General features: G+C 40.1%; 1 protein-coding gene across 11 annotated transcripts in view; it reads right to left on the reverse strand.

Moving 5' to 3' along the window:
- Positions 1–27,264, reverse strand: part of CTNND2 (catenin delta 2) — a 931,128-nt gene that overhangs the window by 104,156 nt on the left and 799,708 nt on the right. For 7 of the 11 annotated variants that reach the window (XM_065546099.2, XM_045394719.3, XM_045394720.3 and 4 more), the window contains 3 exons: positions 20,784–20,957; positions 6,049–6,123; positions 4,865–5,015 (listed from right to left, as the gene is read on the reverse strand). In XM_065546099.2, the coding sequence (XP_065402171.1) occupies positions 4,865–5,015; positions 6,049–6,123; positions 20,784–20,957 (400 nt within the window). The remainder of the gene's footprint in view (positions 1–4,864; positions 5,016–6,048; positions 6,124–20,783; positions 20,958–27,264) is intronic. The other 4 variants (XM_045394725.3, XM_073993150.1, XM_073993152.1 and 1 more) reach the window with 1 other exon arrangement.

The raw sequence follows: 27,264 nt of genomic DNA on the forward strand, positions 1-27,264 counted from the left end.
GTATGAGGTGGATTGCATGAGTCAAAGAGGGTGTCAAGGTGTCTGTCCTGGGCCCCTGCAAGAATAACTGGTCATTTTCTGGGGGAAGACTGTGGAAGGGTCAGGTCTGGGAGAGACCTTGGTTGTGGACATGCTATATTTAAGACACTCATAAGACATCCAGTGGAGAGGATGAGCAGACAGACATTGGACACAGGATCTGAGATTCATGCTGGAGATACCTGTTTGGAGTAACCAGAATACAGATGATCTTCAATGTCATGAAACCATATGATGTCACCCTAGCCTTCTGTGAGAGGTGACAGACAGGAGAGGAGAGGAGGTCCAAGATTAACCTTTCATTGTTCTTCATTCAAAGTCACTGCAGCTTTCTTCTGTGTATGAAGTTCTGTATACCATCTTCCTACAAAAACCACTTGGGTACAGTATTTAAGGTAAAATAGTCAGCAAAAGTCACATTTTCTCTGTCTTAAATACAATTCAATGTTGTTCTTGTTAAATTCTGCTCTTCTCAGTGAGGAAAAAAAGTATTGATTTCATAAACCTGTGACTTAGATATTTTTCCTTCTACTTTTAAATGACTGGCTTCGTTTCCTGTCTGGTGACATTTGATAGTAAAGGTTTAGTTGAACACAGGCAGTATAGTGGTCTAAATGTTCCTGTCTCTGAGAGAAGACTAGATAACTGGCGTTTGAGAAAGAAGAGATGCCTAGGAGCTGGCAAACCAATCAACAGTTCACTATTTTGTTATATTGTAATCCACCAAAAGAAGAAAACACACACAAACACACAATACCTAGTAGTTAGTATCCAGGCAGTAGACTGATTAGCTATTGATTTTTTTCTCCATTTTTTTGAGAAGGGATAGGATTTTATTGGGAATCCCAGCGCTGTCCTGTCTGAAACAACTGTGCAATGAAAAAAAAAAAAAGTATATGGGAAGAGTACCTTGACCTTTGGAGCTAACGACCTACTTTAGATATACCAAATCTACAAAATTCACAGATAACACTTACATTCAACGCAAACTAAGTGTAAATAGCAAGTTGCAAGCTTATTTCCTGCTGTATAATGTATTACAAGTATGGTGAATCTCTTAGACACCGATTTGCAGTCTGGCCTTGCAGTGAATAAATAAATGGCTGAAGACCTGCAAATACTATGGTTTTTCTTGGAGGATATGATGGCTATTGTGAAATGGCAGGAGAAAAAGTGGCTGCTTCCCAGGTCATAAAAGGCTTAATATACCACTCTCTGTAATTTGCATAGGGGAAAAACAACTGTGTAACTATAGAAACATTTTGTCTGCAACTTGGAGCCACACTTGGTCTTCCAGTTGTTCCAGGAACAGAATCTTGAGCTCTCTGTCCATTGTCACCTAATTTCTCCCAGTTCCCAAGATCACCTGCACCCTTGCCACGGGGGTTGGTGCAGCTCTCTTCTGCTGAGCCTCTGGATGCTGCCTACTGACACCTGTTCCCTGTATTCAGGCTGCCAGATTTCATGCTGTCATTGGACTAGTGACCCTACACAAATCATATCCTTAATACCAGATGCCTACCAGCCAGAACAACGGCCTGCGGGGACTGTGTCATCCTCTGAGAGGTTTCAGTAGATTCATCTTTCTCCAGAAGATCAATCAGCCTTGGCCTTAGCACCTTCCCACCTACAGAGGAAGGCATCAGAAGGCCTCTCTGACCTTGGTTCCTACCACTCACCCTGCCAGGTACACAAGGCCTCTTGAAGGCCTGGAGCCCACTGGCCTGCTCCCAGTTCCCTCTCTAGGGGCTGTGTGCAAAGACTGCCCCTTTAACTTGGACTCTTTTCCCCCCAAATACCTGCATGGCTTCCTGTCTCACCTCCTTTGAGTCTCTAGTGTTACTTTCCCAACCACCCCTATCTTCACCTCCCATTGAAAATCACAACCCTAAACTGGATATCCACATATGGAAGAATGAAACTAGACTTTTACATACAAAAATCAACTAAAAATGGATTCAAGACTTAAACTATAAAAATTCTAGGAGAAAACATAGGGGAAAACTATATGACACTGGTCTGGGCAATAATGTTTTTGGATTTGACTCCAAAAGCTCATGCAACAAAATAAAAGATAGACGAATGGGATTACATCAAACTAAAAAGCTTCTGCACAGAAAAAAAAAATGGAATGAAGAGACAACCTACAGATGGGGAGAAAATATTATTAGTAACCAAAAATATAATTATGGGTTGATATCGAACATATATAAAGAATTCAAAAAATTTAACAGCAAGAAACACAAATAACCTGATTAAAACATGGGCAAAGGATATGAATAGACATTACTCAAAAGAAGAAATACAAATGGCTAGCAGATATATGAAGAAAGGTTCAATATCACTAAGCAATGCAAATTCAAACCACAATAAGCGATCACCTCACACCTATCAGAACGGTTATTATAAAAAAGATAAAAGATAGCGAGTGTTGGTGAGGATGAAGAGAAAGAGAAATCCTTGTACGTTATTAGTGGGAATGTAAATTAGTATAGCCATTACTGCACTGATTAGGAAAACTGTATATAGGTTCTACAAAAAGCTAAATATAGAATTACCGTGTGATCCAGTAATCCCACTTCTGGGTATATATCCAGAGGATCTGGTATCAGTATGTCACAGAACCATTTATAGCTCTCATGTTCTTTGCAGTATTATTCACAATAGTTTATGTATAGAAGCAACCTAAGTGTCCATCAATGGATAAATGAATAAACAAAATATCGTATATACACAAGGGAATACTACTCAGCCATAGAAAGGAAGGGAATCCTGTCCCTTACAACAACATGGATGAACCTGGAGGACATTATGCTAAGTGAAATGAGCCACTTACATATGTACACATACCACATGATCTCACTTAAATGTAGAATCTAAAACAAAGGAATTAATAGAAGCACAGGCTGGGTGCCGATGGCTCATGCCTGTAATTCTAGCACTTTGGGAGGCCGAGGTGGGTGGATTACCTGAGGTCAGGAGTTCGAGACCATCCTGGCCAACATGGTGAGACCCTGCCTCTACCAAAAAATAGACAAATTAGTTGGGCATGGTGGCACGTGCCTATAATCCCAGCTACTCAAAGAGGCTGAGGCAGGAGAATTGTTTGAACTTGGGAGGCGGAGGTTACAGTAAGTCAAGATTATGCCACTGCACTCCAGCCTGGGCAACACAGTGAGACCCCGTCACACACACACACACACACGCACACACATACACACACACACACACACACAAATGCTTTGTAGAAGCAGAGGGTAGAATGGTGGTTTTGAGAGACTGAAGGTAAAAGGAATGGGGAGATGTTGGTGGAAGGGTACAAAGTTTCACTTAAGAAGAATATGTTTAAATACGAGACTTATTATGCAACGAGGTGACTAGAGTTAATGTATTTTATATTTCAAAATTGTTAAGAGTAAATTTTCAAATGTTCTCACCAAAGAAAAGATAATTATTTCAGGAGATGAATATGTTAACCAGCTTGATTTAATTAGTTCGCATTGTATGCATTCAGGTTGAGGATCCCTTATCCAAAATGCTTAGAACCAGAAGTGTTTTCGGATTTCTGATGTTTTCGGATTTGGGAAAATTTGCAGAATACACACCAGTTAAGAATACTGGTTGAACATCCCTGATCTAAAAATTCAAAATTGGAAATGCTCATTCGAGCAAATCATTGGCACTCAAAAAAATTATGGGTTCTGCAACATTTCAGATTTTAGACTTCTGGATTAGGGACCCTCAGCCAGTATATCATAGTATCACTTTGTGGCCCATGAATGTCTATGATTATAACTTAACTAGTTTACCATTAAAGAAACACAATCCTTATGCTAAGTGAAAAAAGTCAGACACAAAGGTCATATGTTCTATGATTCCATTTATACCAAATACCCAGAATAGGAAAATCCATAGACAGAGAGAAGACTGATGGTTGCCAGGGGCTAGAGAAGGGGGATGGAGAGTGATTGCTAACGGGTAAAGGGTTTGCCTTTGGGGTGATGAAAATGTTTTGAAACTTGATATAGGTGGTGATTGTACAACATTACGAATATACTAAATGCCACTAAAATGGTAGACTTTAAAGTGGTCAATATGTTATGTGAATATCACATCAATTAAAAATAAATTTGCAATCTCACTCATTACCCTTTACTCAGCTCCATTGTGTGATTCATTTGTTTAGTTTGCTTCTTGAACATCTCCTTCTCTTGAATGTAAACTCCACAAGGGCAGGCAGGGCTTCCTGTCTGTTTTGCTTATTGATTTAATGTCTGGGCCTAGAATAGGCCTGGAACAAAGCAGGCCATGAGTTTTGTTGAATAGACAGGTGAATGTATTACCTCTTTTGTGCCTTGTTACTAAAAGATCCTCTGTATTTCTTGAATACCAAATTAAAGAGAGATTAATTTCTTAAACGAATAGGATTAAAGGGCTAGTATGGTCTCATCCAAAATAAATTTAAAATAGAGAGGGGAAGAAAAGTAATCCTATCAGAATTCCTCGGTTTGCTGCATGGGAAACAAACAAACAGCCTGGTAGAGGTTCAGAGGATTGAGAAAACGGTATCAAGGGCTGAGCACTGAGGTCCTTTTTAATTTGCAAGGATTAGAAATGTCAACAAGCAACGTATTTTCCTCTAAATTCTAGAAGATGAATCAGTGCAGCGGATTTAAACTAGAAGGACAGCAGAAAAAATGAGGCTGCTAATAAATGCACGGCTTCTGTATAAGCATAGGCTGTGCATATGGGTTCAACCACACCTACCCCGAGAGAAAATATTTTCACTTAACACCTGCGACAATGTGAATCAGGGAGAACATACCGATGAGCTCCTTATTTCTGACGTCCAAGGCCATGTTCCGCAGCGCCGTGGCCACCGCGCACACCACGCGGTCATTGTCTATTCGGAGCAGCTCCACGAGGATGGGCAGGCCTTTCTCTTTTCGGACAGCGGCTCGGATATATACTGACCACTGCAAAAACAGGGAAGGCGAAGGGCGTTAGAGACAGGGAGAAAACCCTATAGGCAAATAGTACATTTGCGTTTTCAGACGGATGCTTACAGGAGCCAAAAAGGTTGAATTACCAAGACCTATTGTAGAATGGGTTGAATCTGTTAGACATGCATTTAAACTTTTTAACTGTATTTTTTGCCTTCAACTTGGGGACAAAGATTTCAGGGTTAGTCAGTGAACCACACTAGGTTTCTTTTGTGACACTGTTTTCAGTACTTGAAGTTGAAAGCCATTTGCGTGATGTGTATACTTGATGCTTCAAGATACAGAGGTTTGGGACAAGCGGATGTGGCCAGTGACATTCAGAGAAATAAAACAAGAACCCTGAAAAAGTAGAAAATGAGAATGGGTTGTGTGGGAGTGATTTCTAAAGACAGCTTTGAATTTGGAGATGGAGCACACAGGTGAGTTGCCGAACGTGCTGTCAATAAGTCGTTTGCTGAACAATAAAGAGCCCACTAGTCAGAAACAGGCCGGGCTGGATAAATGCAAGTTTGACATTGAAAAGCAAGAGTGCACATGGTAAAATGTTTTTAAAAAAACATTAAGGTCAAACTGTATAATGTTAAGGGCCATAATTCAATGTCTTCTTTATAAAGTAGGACATGAAATTTGTTTTGGGTTGGTGGTCGTCAGCCTTAATGGAACACAGGTAATGCTTCATATTAAAATGTCCTTGCAATATCTAGATGATAAAGCATTCCGATTCACTTAACAGAATGCAGGCCCAGATTTTCAGACATTTGTGTGAATGATGTATACTCTTCTACAGTGTCCTGGAGAAGAGAGTACAATATAAAAATTGACAAATGTAAGGGTTTTACCTGTTGCAATTTCATTTTGATTTGAGAAAATTACATTCACGCAATGAGGTTGTGGATTCTGTGGTAGGGTCCTCCTGGGGACCAGTCCTTTCCCACCCAGTCCCCCCACCAGGCCCCCTCCGCCCCCCTTCCCCCATGGGGGCAGGCACCCCAGAGCTGGCTCTCACCTGTGGCAGGCAGGGAGCCCCCTCTGGCAGTGAACGTAGGGCATATGCCATGCCTGCCACATCCTCAGCCCAGCCCTGCATGAAATATGAGATCAAAAAAACAACTTCATCCTGTCCTACATTAGAAGTCACATTCACATAGTTTCTTATCACCATCAACTCACACTGTATGCTTTTCTCGCACCCCTACTTTGTGCCTCAAGCTCTAGGAAGCCTTGAGAGGTTAGGGGAGCAGGTAAAACTCACTAAAGCATCTCTTGGCTGTGGTGATCTATTTGACAGCTCCACTCTTAGAGAGCAAAGAAGTGGAAGGTCAGGAAGTGTCAGACATGACAAAACATTGAGGTTTGCAAACTGCTTCTTGGGATGTGGGAATCTGGAACTGACATCCCTTCCCAGGGAGGAAGCCCTTTCTCCTGGTACAATGCCAATTTCCATCGATGCATTCAACCAGCATGCTGAAACACGACTTCCTCTGGACACATCTGCCTCCCCCTGAAATGAGCCAAGAATACGTGGACTTCTTGTGCCCTGCTGAGTCTCCAGTCCCCCAGCTTGGAAAAGCCTGGAAATCTGAGTTTATGCAGCCCACTTAATCCTGGGATCTTCCCTAAAACTAAGGAGAGAAGCTAGAAAAAGGAAGAGAATGCAAATCAGGGTGTGGGGTCAACATTGACATATTGCAAAAGGAACATCAACGACAACATTGGGGAGATATTCTGGACCTTCTGGGAGATGGCAACGGTATTCCTGGCAACTTAGGCAGGCTGATGCATGTGCCCTCAGCCTTGTAGGGAAGAGATGAACTGAGGAAGGTGAGTTCATCTCTTCCCCAGCACCACTTCTTTGCAGGCCCCATGCAACTGGCTTGTATATTTGAGATCTCTTCTAATTCTTGAAACTCCAGGGAGGTCAGCATTTTTATTTTATACACGGGGAAATTTAGGCACAAAGATATTCAATAACCTGCAGAGTCACCTGCACTCGACTCTGGGTCCTGTTACTCCATATCTGTCTTTTTTTATGCTGCTGACATTATACCCCCTCTACCATCATCTCATCCCCTCTCCTGTAATCCTTCATGCTTAGTCTCCCAGACACGACCTAGCCTTTCCCTCCATCCTTCCAGACACAGACAGAGGAGAACCTGGCCATATCTGAAATGAGCCAAGAATACATGGACATAACTTTGTCTTTCTTAGAAGCCCAGCTACTAGCCATACCCCCCAGTGTTGGATGAAAAGGTGATTTGGTATTTGGAGAACAATGGGAATCCTTCAGCTTTGCTGGGAATTGATTTGAGAGCAATAACAACAAAAAGAGGCTACTTAGGACCAAAAATGTGTATGAGATATAGAAACACATTTTTGATACTAGAAATTGGTGAACAGTGGTGTGTTTTCCCTAAGAGAGAAAGGATAACCAGACAATAGATTTGATATTTTTATTATTGAGGCATAGAAAATAGCTTTCATTTTTAAAGGTTAGTTATGTGTATGTTTGTGTGTATACAGATTTCCAATATTGTCACAGCAAATGAGACCAATTTGCCCAGATTTAGTAGGTCCAATAAAAGGAATCATGTCTAATTGGAATTTCTCGCTTGCGTCAGGAAAGGATCCCTTCTCCTTGCAGGTGATGGGACAAAGCTTTTGCACTCCTCTTCCTGGGGAGAGGCTCAGGCCACTATTTGACCCAAAGAAGTGTTGTCAGCATGGGACAGAGAAGAAGCAGCAAGCATGTATTGTCTAAGGCTAGAGGGCACAGATCCAGGTAAAAGATGGAATATATTTGAAAGAGAATTAGAACAGGGAGAAAATAATTTGCCCTCTCCCTAGTCAATACAGAGCCTCCATGCTGGGGAAATAAAGGATGCAGTTTGGAGAGGAAGCAAGAGATGTGGCAACACTGTGGGGGCTGCAACCTGATTCCTGGAGTCCTCCTGGACAAGCCCCCTCCATGGATAAGGGAACTGAGTATGACATCCCCCTTAAGATGGGAGAATGGAAAGTCCACAGCTCAGCTGCCCTTCTTGGAGGACAGCAGTGGCTGAGCAAGACTCAGCGAAGTGTCCTGTACCGTCCCAGGATGGGGGCCACAGGGTAGGAACAGTGACATGGCTTGCTGGGCTGGGAAGGGCTGGGAGGATTCTTGTAGCCCCAGGGTAGCAAGGGGTAGCTGCTGAGGGTGGTCTTGAATGAGTGGGGTGTGTAGGTTAGCTGAGGAGGAGAAATGAAGAACTCAGGGCTGCAGAGGGGTTACTTGGCCAGGAGGGAGGAGACACATCAGTGGAGCACATGGTGGGAGCAGACAGTGCCTCTCTGGATTAAGGAGAGGAGGTGGTTGCATCTCAGTGGAGCTCAAAACGGATGGAGGCAGGTGTGGGCCAAGAGAGGACCCTGGACCGGAGATGGTCCAATCACCAATCACCACATCCTGGAGAAGAGGCCGCATAGAACAGAGTCGATTCCACACTGAGAAAATGGACACCGCACCCTCATCCTCTGTGTAGGACTATACTGGTAAGACCCCCAAGTTTAGCATCAACTGCAGGGGCAGGAGAGGATGAAGGTGAGGAACATAAATGTGGCCACGCTTGAAGCCTGACAGGACTGGGAAACAGCTGAATTTGACTGGGTTTGCCTAGAAATGTTGAGATTCACATTTCTTTCCTTTCTATTTTTTGGCATCAGGCAAATGAGGGCTCAGAGATGAACCTGAAGTGAATTAACAAAGATACTTGCACACAAGTTTGTGTCCCATGAAATTCCTAGTTGTATGTATTGAGAATTTGGTAACAAAGAGAAGTCAGTAACTTTTAACCCTTTAAGGCCAGGCTGCCTCATTCTAATGTGGATTTCCAGGGACTTGACTTTTACAAATCCCAGCCCAGCTATAAATACAACTGATGGCCACAATTTTTCCAAAGAGTTCCTCCTTGCTGAAACTGAGGTGATTCTGTGAAGGCTGATTTGTTCCTGAAGGGAGATTAATACTATAATTTAACTTTTCCTCATTGAAATCCTAATAATTTGCTAAATTACAATGACAGTGTTTTCCTTTAAGTACTAAATATTCTCTTCTGAGGCTGACCCCATTATAGTGCTAAAATTCTGAATTTGTTGATTAATTCTCTATATTCTAAAAGTACTCTTGTGTTAGAAGTATAGTCTGCAATTAAATGACTGTCAGTTACATGATCATTTGTCCATTAACTTTATCAAATTAGCCATTTCCTCACTTTTTCTTTTAACAAGGTAAAGTCAAATTTTAAAACCAAACTCTTCCAATGAAAAATACAGACAATGAATTTGGTACAAATGGCATGTAATTCCTAAATTTGTTTCTGAATTTATTTATGATACCAGGGTGTCTCATTCCCATGACAAGAGGGTAGGAAACACCTCCTGCACTGAAAAGCTTATTTAATTAGTCTTATTTTTACCAGTAGTTTACTATAAAAACAATGTACAACATATTAGGAAATGACATGGCTTTTGCTGTATGCCCCAGATTATTCTCTCTAGAATGGATTATTATTTGAATTATCAGATTCTCCCAGCTGGAAAAGAACTGTGCTTGGTTCCTGCTCTAGGATTCATGAAATAATGGGGTGGTATTAGCACAAGGTCCTTCGAACGATGGGGTTACTCTGCAATGGACACAGAAGTCAGGTGTTGGCTCTTCACATCCAGAGTTACATTACAGATTTACATATCTTTGTTTTCAAAATTCCAAAATCTATTTTGAAAACTGGTATCTCTAGTCAAGATGACTAGTGAAGAATTCCAATCTGTTAGTAAAGAAATAAATCAATTTAATAAATACAAATTTTGGTTAAGGCAATGGCAACTATTGCATGTTTACTGTTTTTTGCTGTTGTTTCTTTGTCTGAATTTTAAAAATGTAAGTCAAGTTAGGGCAAAGACTGAATTTTAGCCCATGTGTTAATGCAATGCTCAAAATATTAATGTACAGGCAAGATAATTTTCTGGGGGGGGGGGGGAGGAAGCATTTAGATGTGCTTTTGTAGTAAGAACAAACAAAGAAGGTCAAGCTCAAATAAAAGTGACCCAGAGGAAGCATTCACTGAAGAGACTGGAAGAAGCACACTCATTCCCCAACTCTCAAGCTATCTCAAGGACCAGTAATTTTCAATTAAAAAATTTATTTTAAAAAGGCAACTTTCTGAACATGAAAAGGTTTTTTTGTTTGTTTGCACTGTGAATGTAATCAAACATTAGAGATGTCATCCTTGTGTGCAACTGGCATCTAGAAATGCCTTCTGGGGAACTAAACACACCCTGTTAAATGATAGACAGTGCATGGTATGAGACTCAGGCTGCCTCAGATCTTATTCAGAGGCCCCTGTGTGTTCCTTAGTAACAGTGATGCATGAATACACCATTGAGAAGGGGGAACTGACCACAGTGGAGGTCCAAAATGAAACTGCTCACACTGCTACCCTCTAAACAAGAGTGGTGGTTGAGAGGTACAGGCTCTGAGCCACTGCATTCACAGACATGGAAGATTTGGTGATTGTTTATCCAATTTAGGAAAATAAAATTAATTCAGTTGTTTCTTGTTCTAAGTCAATAGGCACTAAGACAGAAAGCTTTTCCTCTACATAGCTCTTTTTTTTTTCCTCTTTAAACATAATGTCTCATGGGTGAAGTGATCTGGACTTCATGTTTTTCTTTTGGAACCAGAAAACATGCCATTTTTGGAATATTAAGCAATTTCTTTCTTTTGGTTATGGGGAGGGAGAAATCTGAAATTTATCTTTAGGGCACAGTTTGGAGGGGCCCTGTTGATAAGCCCTTTCAGTCTTGCAACTATAAGGCAAAGTTTTTGCTGAAGTCTTAGGTAGTAAGTTAACTACAGTGCAATTATTTTTTTTACTAAGACAGTGTGTTTTGTTTTCTAATAGTATAGTATAAATCAAATATGTTAGCAAATTATTTAGGAGACAGAATTTTATTTTTCTTGGATCTGGATTTAGATGACCTTACTGCAAATTATTATTGATTGTTGGTAGGGGATGAGTTTATGAAGACATTTGTGTACTAGAGGCTAGGAGCTGAGCCCAGCCTATGAGAAGGGACATAGAGCTGCGATCTTGACTTTCATAAGAGAACATATGTTGTTATGAACTTGTGTTTTTGCTGCTTTTTTTTTTTTTGCTTCCTGCTGGTGGATAGTGATGACAACAGCAGTCTTCTAAGTCACAAATTGAAGATGGCAGAACAGCTATCAGCATGGGTGAATTAATTCGTGGAGGGGAACGTCTGCCTTAACCTGCTCTTAACTGTGACATCAGGAGAAAAGAACTTACCTTGCTTGGGCATTTGCATATTTGGGGGTCTCTTTGTTACTGCAGTTAGCGCTCTCCTAAATAATACTATGCTAGTGTACTAAAATAAACCCTCAATCATGGAATCCCAGCCCTAAGGCTTTAACAAGCAATGCTGGAAGCGTGCTTCCTCACCTCCGCCACGTCGTTGAAAAAATAACCTCATGGATGGCCCTGTGCTAGCATGTACTCCTATAGCTGCATCTGTAATGGATTTTGTAGATGCTTTGTTTACATGTTTATCATATTGTAAGGGAAGAGACCAAGTCATCTTCATCCATTTATCTCAATTGTCTTGTCTTTTTTGGTCCACAGTTGGAGATTTTAAAATGTTTAACTGATGAAAAAAAATGTCAGGTTGATTTACAGCATCAAGTCTGATGATTTCACAACAGCATTCTGCATGGAGGGGAACTATGCAAAAAGGATCAGAGCCACTGAAATTACTAAGGAGGCCAAAAAATTTGAACCACTTCCACAAAACTACTGCTAGGGTTTAAAATGGTCACACAGCTGGGCACAGTGGCTCACGCCTGTAATCCTAGCACTTTTGGAGGCCAAGGTGGGTGGATCACTTGAGGCCAGGAGTTGGAGACCAGCCTGGCCAATATGGTAAAACCCCATCTTTACTAAAAATACAAAAATCAGCTGGGCGTGGTTGCAGGCTCCTGTAATACCAGCTCCTTGGGAGGCTGAGGCAGGAGAATCCCTTGAACGAGGGAAGCGGAGGTTGCAGTGAGCCAAGATCCCACCACTGCACACAAGCCTGGATGACAGAACAAACCTCTGTCTCTAAATAAATAAATAAATAAATAAATACATAAAATGGTTATATGCCCCTTTGGGAGTGTGTTCTAAAGTCAGAAAAATCCCTTCATTCTGGGGCCCCTGGTGTGGTGCTAGAACCTGTGACGCAGGGCTTATGAATACTTGTTTGTCTCCAGGACTGAAGAACAGAATATCGAGGTGGCATGTCTTGAGCCACCACGGCGCTGATCATGCTATGTCAATTCATCTAAGTTTTTATGTTAGAATTCCTCTGTGAAGTGACTGCTCAGGTGACAGGTTAGCCCATGTCTTCAACGGGGCTGAAAAAGGGTTTCATGTACAGGTAGTTTTACAAGTGCTCTCAGTGCAATTGGTGGACTAGGACTTCCCATTAGGGCAGGAGTCCCCAACCCCTGGAGTTCCTAACTCCTGTGAGGAACTGGGCCGCACAGTAGGAGGTGAGTGGTGGGTGAGCGAGCATTACCGCCTGAGCTCCGCCTCCTGTCAGATCTGCAGCAGCATTCGATTCTCATAGGAGCACAAACCCTATTGTGAACTGTGTATATGAAAGATCTAGGTTGCATGCTCCTTATGAGACTCTAATGACTGACGATCTGAGGTGGAACAGTTTCATTCCAAAACTATTCCTCACCCCATCAGACCCATGGAAAAGTTGTCTTCCATGAAACTGGTTACCGATGCCAAAATGTTAGGGACCACTGCTTTAGGGATAGTTTGTGTCTGCTAGACACCAAACTAATAATCAGCTTAATATAATTTAAGATATGATTGAGCCCAATAGGTTCAGCTGTTTTTTTTTTTTTTTTTTTTAATAGATAATGCCTCCCCGTCTTCTCGCTGGCATTGTTGCTGATGAGAAATCTGCCATCTTCCTTATCTTGTATGGAACACTTCTTTTCTTCCTCTGGATGCTTTGAAGATCTTTTTATTGCTGACTTTGAGCAATCTGATTCTGATGCACCTTGGTTTTGTTTCTTCATGTTCCTTGTGCTTGAGGTTAAGCTGCTTTGATCTGTGAATGTATGAGTTTCATTAAATTTGGGAAATTTTCAATCATTATTTTTTCAAAACTTTTTTTCTGTTGTCTTCCTCCTTTCTCTGTCCTCTCATTGGGGTACTCAAACTACATCTATATCAGGCCAGTCGACACCCACAGATGATCTGTATCTTTCTTTTTTCTTTCTGTGTTTCATTCTGGATAGCTTCTATTGTCTTTGTGTTCACTGATCTTTTCTTCTGTAATGTTTAATGTGCTGTTAATCACATCCTATGCATTTTTCCTTTCAGACACTGCATTTCAGACTCCAGAGGGTTTATTTGAGTCTTTTATACATTTTCCATGTGTAACTTTTTAAATGTTTTGAACACATGGAATACAGTTATAATAACTGCCTATTTGATAATTTTAACATCTGTCAGTTCTGAGTTAGTTTTGATTGATTGATTTTTCTCCTTTTTATGGATTGCATTTTCTATTTACTTGCAGGATAGTTTTCAGATGTATGCCAGACATTCTCAATTTTAATTTGTTGGGTGCTGAATATTTTTGTATTCCTACGGATATCTTAAAGCTTTGTCCTAGGATGCAGTTAATTTACTTGGAAACTGTTGATCCTTTTGGGTCTAAGTTAAGATTTGATAGGAAAGACTAGAGCACAGTTAGTCCAGGGCTAATGATTCCTCTGTATTGAGGCAAGATCCTACTGAGTATTTTCCCCAGTAGCTCATGGATTATGAGATTTTCCTCTCTGGCTCTTGGGAACACGCACTATATGCACCCCATGTGAGTGTCCAATTTCATTCTCCCTAACAACTTCAGGTGTTTCTTTCCCAGCCTTGGGTATTTGCCTCACACACATGTGCTGAGAGTTCTCTGTTGATGTTTAAGGGGAGTCCTCTGCACATCTCTAGGGTTCTGTGTGTGAGTCTCTCCTCTTTGATACTTTGTCCTACGAACTCTGATCACTTTGATATCTCCAGATTCCCAGATCCATCTCCCTAACACAGTGAGTCTATCGAGATCCCCCTGGTCCCTCAATCTTCGTGCCATGGCTTGGAAACTCTCTCTCCAGGCGGTGAGCTGAGACAATCAGAGGACTCACCTTCTTTTGTTTCCTGTCTTTCAGAGATCATTGTCCTTTGCTGACTAATGTCTAGTGTCTTACTAAAAAACCTCAATGTTTCACATATGTCTTTCTTTGTTGTTTTTCCTTGAAGAAAGGTAAATTTGAACCTTGTCATTCCATCTTGGCATCTTGGCTGGAAGTAGAAATCCCTCTGGTTTGGCTGTTTCTACAACTTTAAAGTTCTGTAATTTAGAACTTTAGAAATCAGATCATCCAATGATAGTACTAAAATTAATGCAAAACTATTAAAAATGGGTTTCCTCCATTTATCAATTTGGATGCACATGACATTTGCAACGTAGATGTGATCTTTGCTATCAGTACTGCTTCCCGGGTCTTGTAGGGAAGAAATCACTGAGTCCTGTGATTAGGACCAGTGACTTGGTTGTGGCCGTGCTCCTCCCGTCTCCTGCTCCATAGAGTGGGTCTGTCCTCGTCCTGCAACAGACCGGTCATTGCCTGTGTCTGAGTGTTCCGTCTCCAGGACACTGCTGATTGGACAGGGTGCTCTGATCGCCTCTGTGTTTATACTGGCCTAGTTTCTAATTGATTAGGCACGACGCTTTGCATTCCATTTTCATCAGTCTTTCAAAACTCTGTTTCTTTACATTTAAATCTAAAGCTTGGCATCACACCATTAACTAGAACAAAGACAAGTCACTTTGTCTTACACGATAAACCATGATTCTTAACTTGCATTTGATGGACTCCACTAATCTGCCCTGGTTCACTTTTACGTGATACACTACCTACTAAGTTAAATTCAGGGTCTTTCTCAAGGCTGTTATCTCTCTCTCTAAGGACAAGTCTCCAATTTCCCAGTTCTCCTAAATTTTTTATTCATTTGGGCCACATGGCCAGAGATTCTGTTTCCTTCTTCACTAAGTCCATGTTGCTATTACGTTAGCTCATTAAATATTAATAGATTAACATCCAAGTATCTCTTGTTCTGTCTTATTTTTAAAATAAATGGCAAATAACAGATGCTTTGAAAAGAGTCACACTTTAGGAGGAAAACTGAGTGTACAAAGATTTTAAAATGTTTGACTTCATAGCAAGCACAGATATATATTTCTACAGTTCAAATCCTGGGTTTTCATAAAGCTCAAGTACAATAGAAATAATCCATAAATGGGAGTCAAAAGAACATTCGTTCACATTTTGGAAATCTTCAAAGCACTATATCCAATTGTTTTAATATTCTGCAACAAACAAAATCATTATACTATAAATGAGAAAAAGGTAACTGAAGCCCATGTCGGCAATGAAAAACATGTATCACTTTGCTTCTGCCATAATAACATGATGTTTTTCTGATGCTCATAAACCAAGTAATGAGTGTTTTAAAGTTTAAAAAGTGTTTAGGGCCATTATGAATATCTAGTTTGCTAGTCAATTTGTCACAGAAAAAGAGTGTGCATGATCTTCCTATAAAGAGAAATTATTGTTTTAGATGATGAGGTCTATAAAAAGCCATCTCCGTGCAAAATTAAAGTATTTTACCTCTACATTTCTGTTTTTGTTGGGTCATAAAAAGTTAAGAACACTAAAGAAATACCACTAAATTTTAACAGTTGCTATAAAAATGCATTCTTTGAATTCTAGAGTTCAGACGGTAACACTATATGCTGTTGTGTATCCTAACTCAATCTTTTCATAATTCAAGATTTTTTTCTGAAATCATCTTTTTAAAAGTAAGCATTTATCTGCTTGGTTTCTGGACAAGTCATCCTTTGTCTTCTTGAAAATATAATAATTTATCATTGCTTGGCTTAATGACAATCTTCTCAAATCTTCCTTGAGAATTGTCCACTTGCTTGTCTCATGAAATATGGAAAATTAGTAAATTATACAAAAGATGATGATGTGACTGATCCCCATGTGCGTATCTGTATTTTGATATGAAATTTCTTATGCGTGTGTGTGTGTGTGTGTGTATATATATATATATTTATAACTACTCCCAAATATTCCTTAGCAGCCCCTTGTCATGTCTGAGAACTATCCCATTATCTAGAATTATTAGGGAAGCAGTGCTTCTCATAAGCAAGACTGACATCCTAAGAGGCAAAATTCTACTTTAACCATTGGGATGGAAATCTTTCGCAAATGCTTTCTGTCTTCTGAAATTATTAGTAATAACAGTTTCTTGATGAGAGAGGGCCAACTTTATGACTCTCAGAATAGATGGAACAGCCATGACATTAAATGGTCTCTGACAGTTTTTCTTTCTTGCATTCTTTAACTCAGTTTTTCTAACTCCTCTGTCTTCTCTCTTTGCCACCACAGTATCTACTCTCCCTCCTTATGATGGTCTATGTGTCTGCTTACAAGAGTTCTTCCTTTTTTTTTTTTTCTGAGATAGAGTCTCACTCTGTCACCAGGCTGGAGTGCAGTGGCGTGATCTCAGCTCACTGCAATCTCCACCTCCCAGGTTCAAGCGATTCTCCTGCCTCAGCCTCCTGAGTGGCTGGGACTACAGGCACGTGCCACCATGCCCAGCTAATTTTTGTGTTTTTAAAAGAGACAGGGCCAGGATGATCTTGATCTCTTGACCTCATGATCCATCCACCTCGGCCTCCCAAACTGCTGGGATTACAGGTGTGAGCCACCGCAACTGGCCAGTTCTTGCATTTTTCAACATGTTGACTGAAGTCCAATATGGACTGGGAAATCTATGGTCGTCATTGTTAAGCTTTGTCTAAGACAGAACAGCTTCTGTTATGCTGACTTTGACTATTCTAGACCCTTCTGCCTTTTTCCTAGTAGTTTCTACTCTCTTAGCAGTAGAGAAATTTACCAAAGAAATGTCCTCTGGATATGTGGGATAACTGTGCTGAACTAATGCAGATTAATTGTGCTAGAAACAGTAAGATGCTACTGCCAGAAAATATTAAGAATTATCATGCTTTTCATAATTCCCATTATGTAAAGTAGAAGAGAATCTTAAAATATAAAAGTAGTAAACTCTTTTTAAACTCGTCATTTTCTTACTCTACACACCTAAAGACCCACACGTATCTAAGCAGTTCTTGCAGCTGATTTGGGTGCCCCCGAGACACAGAACTTGGAAACTTAGAAATCTCAGCACGGTAGGAACTGCAGAACTGGCCCTTTGCTACTGAACTCTGCAACCTGCAAAACATTGTTCAGTCTGAACACTGAAAAGAAAATGGTTCTCTCATAACTTCTTTCTATCAGTTTTACATTGTATTGACAGTATATTGCCAGCTGAACCGAAGAATCAAAATATCATAAAAAGTGACCATCTGAGGATGGCCTGGAACATAGTATGTGCTACTAAATTCTTATTGACTAGTAGACATTAATAAATAGAAAACACTGCGATCCTCAAGGAAGACATGTAGACAGATAGCAGTTGAGATAAATGTTCACATTTGAATTATTTCTCTCAGCCAAGCACAGGGGTAGGCAGTGGGCTAGAAAGAGATAAATGGGGCTTGGTCTGCCCATAAGGGGCGTACAGACCAAATTCTCTTCCAGAGGACAGTCTTAGCAGCTCAGAAGGAATCACTGTATGAAAGAAAGATTAGTGTCACTGATCCTTAAATTTGGTGTTTAGATGTGGTGCAGTTCTTTGTACTTTAACATGTCTTTTTATCTGTCTGCTTTTAGGATCTTTTTTCTTTGTTACTAATTTTGAGCAATATGATTAAAAGACACCTTGGTATTGTTTCTTCATGTTTTCTGTGCTGGGGGCTCCTTGAGCTGCTTAGATCTGTGAGTTCATAGTTTTCATTAGATTTGGAAAATTTTCAACCATTATTTTTAAAAATATTTTTTCTGTTCTCTTTCTCTTCTCATTTGAGGACTCCATTTACACACATATGAGGTCACTTGAAGCTCACTGATGCACTATACCTCTTTTCTTCTTTTTTCTTTGTGTTTCATTTTAGATCATTCCTACTGCTGTCTTCAAGTTCACTAATCTTTTATTCTGTAATCTTATAATCTGCTGTTAATCCCCTTCCACATAGTTTTTGTTCAGGTATATTATATTATATTATATTATATTTATTATACTTTAAGTTCTGGGATACATGTGCAGAACGTGCAGGTTTGTTACATAGGTATACACGTGCCATGGTGGTTTGCTGCACCCATCAACCGTTATCTACATTAGGTATTTCTCCTAATGCTATCCCTCTCCTAGCCCCCGATCCCTGCCAGGCCCCAGTGTGTGATGTTCCCCTCCCTGTGTCCATGTGTTCTCATTGTTCAATTCCCACTTATGAGTGAGAACATGTGGTATTTGGTTTTCTGTTCCTGTGTTAGTTTGCTGAGAATGATGGTTTCCAGCTCCATCCACGTCCCTGCAGAGGTAATGAACTCATCCTTTTTAATGGCTGCATAGTATTCCATGGTATATATGAGGCATTATATTTTAATTCTAGAAGCTTGAGTTTGTTCTTTTGTATATTTTTCTTATTTCTACTTTTTGAACATATGGAATATAGAGTTTAAAGGTTGAAGTCTTAAACTCAAAATCTTCTGGAGCCCAAAGATATTTCTCCACTTTTAAGTTGTTATGATTACATGATAATGACATAAGTATTTCTCAAGGAAAGTGATAATTGATTAAAAAAAAAGTAAAGGAAGAGAGAAAGAAGAGAGAGATGGGGGTGGGGGGGGGGGAGAGGGAGAGGGAGAGAGGGAGAGAGAGAGAGAGAGAGAGAGAGAGAGAGAGAGAGAGTCAGAGAGAAACAACATCTTAAGATGACACACCCGATTTGCCACCGTCTAGATCTTTGTGTCTTAGCCAGGCTGATGCCTGAAGCCCAGAGCCCATTTCCCTGTACCCGTCTAGTTAGTGCTGCACGGCAGGGGAGCTGGGTAGGGGCTTTTAGCTCATGAGCATGTGAGTGCTCATGGGCACATACAGTGTTTTGGCCTATGACATCTCGCTGCCATCCTTGCTTCCCGTGTTCTGATTGATGTACATGATGTAGAGTGAGGCAGCCCTGATTTTCTCTGCAGATGACACATCTGAGACACAGTGATGTGCTGTAGTTTGCCCAGGCTCACCATGCTCAGAAAAGGTAGAGCCTCGGTTTGAATTATGATGTGAATCAAAGCTTCCTAGATCACGCTAAATTTGGAGAGACCTAAGATGTAAGGCCTCGTTCCAGGAAGTGATTTCCATTAGTATCTCTTTTCTCCTCCTTTAAGACTACGCTCCGGATGTCTACCTGGTGCAACTCTGCTTTTGAAGCTTTTCTCTACCAATCTCTGGTTGCAAGCAAGAGATGTGTATAGCTCTAGGGCTGCCTATGGGCAGGGTGTAGAAAAGGGCTAATTATGTCCATTCCTAAGACTCTTCAGAGAAGAAGTGGGTCTGGCCATAGGGCAGCGGCCAGCTCTGTAGGAAGAATTGTCAGGGCCTGGGGCCCATGAACTGGGATGGCACTTGAGAAAGAAGGAAGTTCTGTAGCTTGGACTGCAGCAATGGAAACAAAGGATGACAGAGAGAGAATGACAAGAAGGCAGACATCCAAAGGAATAAGCAAAGGGAAGGGTGTAGTTACATAATGTTGAGACCAGGGTGTGGTGTGTGTGTGACATCTACAGCTTTGAGCTTCTGAACGTTATCTGTATCCGTGTGTATATGTTCACATGGTTTGGATGAAAATAAATGTCAAGGAAAGGAGTGATTGATGAATATGCCACACCCCAGGATTTGGTAGGAAATGAATGGATCATGCATGACAGAAGTGCAAACTTTCTCTCTTGGTATTCTCCCCACCCGCCCTCATTCTTCTAAGAGGTCACACTTTTTTATGCAACAAAGCAAGTTAGCGCACTGGTGACCAGACTCGGGAATTGCTTGCTATGCTGAATCTCTTTTTGCCCAAAATGAGTGTTATGAAAATCAATCAGGAACAGTGTCAGTTTATCAGGACTCAGAGAAAAAGGCCATTCTAATCTCCTCTCCAATAATCTATTTAACACTTTTGCCAAAGTCAGCCAACAATACTATTCTTCTCTGTAAGCCCATGCTTTAAAAACGTAAAGGGTTCTTTTCTTTTCTTTTGGGACTGGGACCTGGTACATTCTAAGTGTTCACATGGGGTTTGACAGTTGTTTGAGTATTAACTCCCTTACCCGTTAATGACAGTGCTTTGAAAAAATGTTAACCTGTCACAATCTCCACTGAAAACAAAGTAGCTCAGCTGAATAGAATGAAAAACATTTCACAGCATCTTCAGTGACTATCATCACATCTAGTCCTCTCTGTTTGTAGCGATCTTTAAGGACCCCTGAGCCTTTCAGATGAATTTTTAAAAGGAATACATTTCCAAGTAAAACAGTTCAATATAAATGTTTTTTTTCTCTAACATCCTAGAAATCTTTATTAGAATTGCATTTCTCAAAACCGGACTTGTATTGATATCTGAGGAGCTGCTCATAACTCCAGATTTCTTTTTATTGTAATGAACTGGCCATACCTTCCAGCTCCCTGCAGCCAAGTTCTGCAGGGCGCCTGCCGCCCCTTCCAGCGTGTCTGGATTTGAGCACTCAGAGAGCAGTGTGAGGTAGGGTTTGACTATTGATGGGTGCCACAGCATCTGGATCCCTTTTGGTGGTTCAGCACAGTCTGGAAGAGGTCCTACTCCATCCCACTGGCGGAAGAAAAACAAGAGAGCAAACATCTTTAACATCTTTATGCTTCCCAACATTGCCTTCCTCAAACATTACAGGTGAAAACAAAAGCAGAGCATTATCACATTTGCCGAACATAGACTGCACGGAGGCTACTGCATCAGCAGTCCAGGGATCACTAAAAGTGGAAGCCATTCCTGCCCAGCAAGAGCTTGGGATCGAGGGTGGAGGGCGGGTTGGCGTATGCACACAAGAGAATGTAACTGGCAGAAGAAGTGGATAAGCTCTCCAAGAATGATTCTAACATGTTGCTGTAGGAAGGAAGGGGAAGAGAGGAATTAATTTTAATTTTGATTGAGCAGGTTGGAAGAAGGATAAAGATCAAAGTAGCATATTTTATAGTAAGCATACTACAGGTGTTCCGTAACAGTTACCAACAATTAAATGCCCTCACTTCTTGTGCATAATTGTTAATGTGATAAACTCCTATATAATTTGTTACATACATACAAATTGGGTTCTATTGTTGCATCTAACAAATGACAAAATCGATAAAAGAGAGAAAACTGCTATGGTTTATTAGACACATTGACATGAGCTATAGGTAAATCTAGATCTTAGAGCAATCATGATAGTTTAGTTTGCTTTGATTTGAATCTAATGAATAACAGGATAATGTGTAATTCAAAATTAATTACCCATAATTTAGAAATTATGGCTTACATGCACAAAGGAATACCAGTCAACCATTAAGAATGATACTTATGAAGACTATGTAGCAACTTGGAAAAATTATAACAATAAAAGTTAAATGATCAAAGCAGGATGCAAAGTAGTATAGGATTTGCACATTATTCCAAGTAAAATGCATCATAAAACACCTGTAATTATCATAAAAATTTATTAATACAATGTCTTTTTCTCTACATTTCAAACTTCCTGTTCTATTACTCTTACAATTTAAAACATACTAAAAATTAAAATAATGATTCTGATCTTTGATTACACAAAGGCTTTGTCTTTTGTGAAAATAAAGAGTATAATCAAGTTAGAAATGAAAGATGCTATGCTTTTAGAAAAAAATACACATATTCAGTTCTGAGAAAAATCACAGTAAAATAAAACAATTTCTTTATAATTTTAGTGTGAGAAAATGAAGATATTTAGCTCATTAGTGTTTATGAATGATTACTTAAAAATACACTGTAAATGACACATGCTAAACATACTTGCAGATATTTTATGTACATACATATACATGCATGTATATATATGTGTGTGTATAAATATGAAAAACAAAACCATATTTCTGAATGTAAGTTCCTTAATTCTGAAAGTTTTACTGCAAGAAAATACATGCTTACTTTGTATCCTTGCAACATAAAAATAGAAAAGTGGATAGAGATGGCTGTTGATACAAATAGTTTCAAAAACTTCATTATTTATTTCCTGAAATAAGCTAAACTGCACGTCTTCTTTTCCTCAATAATGATACAGCTTAGTTTAAATCAAGGGTCAAGCTCAGAGATGAACGACATCCCATTAAAGGTCATTTTCAATGAACATGTCACTCAATTTTAACTTTGTAACAAGGACACTCAGCGTGGGAAGCTTCCTGTCCTTTTAACCAAAGCCACTTCCTAACTATTCAAAGATGACTTTGCACCTGTGAACAGCCTATCAATAAAACCAATACATCTCCTTTAAATTAAAAAAAGAAGGAAGTGAACTAGCCTTGCCACATTGCTCCTAGTTCATTATTTGATCCTGGCTTGCTGCACTGAATAGAAAGTGGGCACTAGAAAAAGACAGCAGTCATTCTGTAGGTTTGCCAGTTTCAATGACAAAGCAGTAGCAATACTGGCCTCTCAAAGGAGACCAGCTTGGGGTAGTGAATCTATCTGCTAGAGTAACAAGAAATGGCAAATTATTTCTTTTATTTCATTTTATATCTTGCTATCTCCTTAAAAATTTAAAGCAATATTTTCATATAAAAATTTGATAAAGTTCAGAAAAATAAAAATGTGAAACTTCCGACTCAACATGGATAGACTTTCCTCTCATGCAAGAGCTAACCTAACAGTGAGAGGTACAGAGAAGTAATATTTGCATGCTCATTACAAAAAGAGGAAAAAGTAGCCATGTTACGTTTTGCTGGGTTTCATCTTGTTCTCCTTTTCTAACTTCTGTGCAATAAAGTGGGATAAATGGTTAAGTCAGTAGAAAATTTTCTGCAGGCTCTGACATGTCATCTATGTATCTCTTAAATACCTTTTATTACAATCCTTTCTTAATAGCTACAGAGAGACTCTGAAGGAAATAAAAGGACAACTGATGTGAACACAGATAATCTTTGATGGCAACTGGAGATGGAGTTCAAAGGGGATTCTTGGCTATTTTAGCACGTTGATATTGAAGAAAAAGGACTATCTCAAAGCCAGTAAATGTATCTGCCAGACCTTTATCTGGGTACTTTATTCGAACTTTTATTAAGTTAACAGGGAGAAAAGTATCATAAGTTAATAGGGGGAAAAGCCCATTAAAATAGATTTCTATCAGCTGTAAAATGACTGGAAGTTTTCTGTAAGACTTCGGTTAACATGCTTGACACTATTTTGTCTAGCTCATCAACATCAACAAGGCAGCAGGGCAATGGTAAAGTTATGATCAGACTGATGCAGGTGAGACAGTTCTGCACATGCAAACTTTTGAGGCTCGAATGTGAAGATTCATGAAAAATCATGGGATATACAACTCTTTCACCAAAGTAGAAATACTTTATTTACAAATTTAAATATAAGGTGCTTCTATCCTAAAATATCTACAAAAATGGGACATTATCTGAAGGCAAGCAAATGGCTTTAATCTGTAACATAATTGAAGCAGTGACCACACAGTGATTTAGCCCTGAAGAACACAAGACTAAACTTACAAATCTGGTGCAAACTGTGTTTGTTTTGGACAATATCTTGAGAACCTACCACCAAAAACTCTTTAAGAGCTTGAAATATGCAAAGAATACATAAAGAAGCAAAATGTCATCAAGTCAGGAGAGAGAACTTTCCACATAATAAAGAAAGAGCACACGAAGACAAAGTATTTCCAGGACAGCAGTGGTGGCAATGCCAGAAAAGGATTTTTTTGCATGATGACCACATATAAGTGTGTGTGTAAGTGTGTGTGTGTGTGTGTGTGTGTGTGTCTTCATTCCTCAGGATGCAGTTTAAAAGTTAAGCAGAATAGAGAAAGTGAAAGAAATAGCATGAGGAGAGAGGCATTTGTGGTTTTAAACAAGTTTTTTTGCTGGGTTTCATCTTGTTCCAGCTTGGGGGAAATTTTCAATGAAAATGTCCCTTCCTCCTCAGAATTTTACTGCTTATGTTTAAGAGTTACATAAATGTTCCACAATTCTGTGTAACAAGTTAATTTTCATCTGTTATATTTTAACAAACAAATTTTGCAAAAGTTCTAGCATCCCTTGAGTCTTACAGATATTACTTAAACGTTCAAGTTACACTTTGTGCAAGTCATTCACATGTTGTTGAATAGGAAAATAGACCAAAGAATATATTACTAGCATAATATTAAACCTCCTCTTATGAATTGTCTTGCTTACAGAAATTTCTAATTTTACACACATATTTAGAATACATAGAGCTAAGGATTAAGGTGGCTATAACCAGAGTGTTTGAAAACTGAGTAATTGAGAATTAGAGCTCTGTTGGAGACAGGCTGGCATAATAGCAGTGAGTGTATATAGATCATAGAACAAACCAATAGATTCACTTTTTGCCACCCCAAATAGTGCCTCACTCAATAACGTATCAGCACTTTTCTTTACTGGCTTCAAATATACGACTGCATGACTAATATCCATAAAAAAACAGCCAACAGTTTCTGTCATTCCATTTCTAAAACTGTATAGAATTGAAAATATGTATGCTCTCATTAAGAAGGTAATGCTCAAAAATTTTTGGAAAAAAAAAAAAAAAAGAGGATATCAAGCTTCCCAAGATAGAAGGTCAAGGGACTGCTGAAATTTAGACATTATGCTTTTTGATATGGTCACCATCAGCACAGAGTATACATAATGGCCCCTGTAGAAAAGGTCTGCTTAGGAAGAAAATAACATTTGCATGGGGATGTGCTCAATGTGCATGTTAAAAAGAAGGAAAAGGAAAGAGCCTTTCTTTGGATTTGCTTTAAATACTTTTGCTTCTATGCAGGGCTTAAATTATATTTAAAAATATATATATATATTTTTGAGACAGAGTCTCACTCTGTTGCCCAGGCTGGAGCGCAGTGGTGCGATCTTGGCTCACTGCAACCTCTGGCTCCTGGGTTGGAGCAATTCTCCTGCTTCAGCCTCCTGAGTAGCTGGGATTACAGGTGTGCTCCATCACGCCCAGCTACTTTTTGTAATTTTAGTAGAGACGGGGTTTTGCCATGTTGGCCAGGCCGGTCTTGAACTCCTGACCTCAGGTGATCCACCCACTTTGGCCTCCCAGAGTGCTGGGATTACAGGCGTGAGCCACCACCCTGGGCCTATTTAAAAGATTTCTATCTCAGTTGGGTTTTAGACTGAAAGACTGGAAGCCATTTGCTCCTTAGATGAAGAGAAAGACGTAACTTAGGGATAAAAACCTGAAAGTAGGCTGGGCACAGTGGCTCATGCCCATAATCCCACCATTTTAGGAGGCCGAGGCAGGCGAGTCGCTTGAGGTCAGGAGTTTGAGACCAGCCTGGCCAACATGGTGAAACCCTGTCTCTACAAAAATACAAAAATTAGCTGGGTGTCATGGTGCACACCTGTAAGTACAGCTACTCAGGAGACTGAGGCAGGAGAATCACTTGAACCCCGGGAAGTGGAGTTTGCAGTGAGCTGAGATGGCGCCATAGCACTCCAGCCTGGGTGACAGAGCGAGACTCTGTCTCAAAAACAAAAAACAAACAACAACAACAAAAAACCCTGAAAGCAAAGATGTTACATACTATATTAAAAACAAAGAGACTTTGTAAACATGAGGTTCTTTAAATTAGGGAGAGTCACAGGAGTACTCTAATTATCACATTCATAAAAGCCCCCTAATGAATGAGAAGAATTATAAGACAATTTACAAGGCTTTGTGAGCCATCCTACAGCTGCCCTAGTCTCTGATCTCCAATGCACTGGGCTGGGTACTGAGGAGACACCAACAAGGCGCAGTCAGAGAATATGGAGAAGGATTTTCATTTCAGGAGGAGTGCTAAAATACACAGCTCCTCTTCCCACCTGTCACAGGCGTCATTCAGTCTCAGCCAATCAAGTTTGTGCGCAGAAAAGACCGTTTACTGCTGAGTCGTATCTTCAGAACATAAACAGAAAAGGCTGTCTTCACCAGCGGAATGCATCTCTATTACCTAGATTTCTCTACCAATTAGGGAGCATCACAGTCATTACATATGTGCAGGCTCACTTTCATTTTTTAAGAGATTTTGGTGAAATAAACAACAGACCAGAGATGCTGCAAGATAAAAGGAGCAGAGCTGCAGCATCAGAGAAACATTCTGATTTTAAGATCCCACTCTTTCCTCTCAGGGGAAGTCACACATTGCAAAATGTAGGAAGAGAAGATGGCTCTAAGTAGGTAAACTGTCAGAGAATGTTCTCTCAAGCAGGGTTTGGTTTAATTAAGCTGCAGCCAGCACTAGGTACTTTAAAAAGCAACATTCAAAACCCAAGTCCGTCCACCGTCTGCCACTCCTGCTTGGCTTGCTTTGAACAGCAGAGTTATTACATAATTTGCCTTTATAGTGTTTCATGGCCACTTCCAGCTTTTGGGGGGTTAAAGGCGGAAGGATAGAGGTGATGGGTATTCAAAAACTCCAGTTAACTGTAAAAAGCCAGAAAGAAATGATTCTTTGTGTCGATTCTTAGGAATTTCAAAGAAAACGGTAGTGCGGGTGTCTGAATCCCCCAGGAGCTGTTCAGAAGACTTCAGCTGCGGCTGAGGCTGAGGCTCTGCAAAGAGGGGATAGAGTCGATGGCTAATTAGCTGTACTTATGTGGCACTGCATTGTTTCCAGGCTCTCCTCGCAAAAGACAGGAGGGGCTTCGCATTTGAGAGATTCGAAACCCACATTAAAGAGGCAGGATGAGGTGCTGTCTGAACACAGCGTTAGGGCAAAAGAGATTCAGGAATAGCCTTGCTGATGCACCTCCTCCTGTGGGGGGCCACGGGGCCAGGTGGGCACACACCCCTCAGGAGCGAAGCTGGTGATGCTGCCTACTCCACAGACTGGCATCACGAGGCCGGCCACTGTGCTGTGCCCCACAGAGGACAGCTG

The sequence above is a fragment of the Macaca fascicularis genome, chromosome 6 (assembly GCF_037993035.2).
Source record: "Macaca fascicularis isolate 582-1 chromosome 6, T2T-MFA8v1.1".
Classification (NCBI taxonomy): Eukaryota; Metazoa; Chordata; class Mammalia; order Primates; family Cercopithecidae; genus Macaca; species Macaca fascicularis.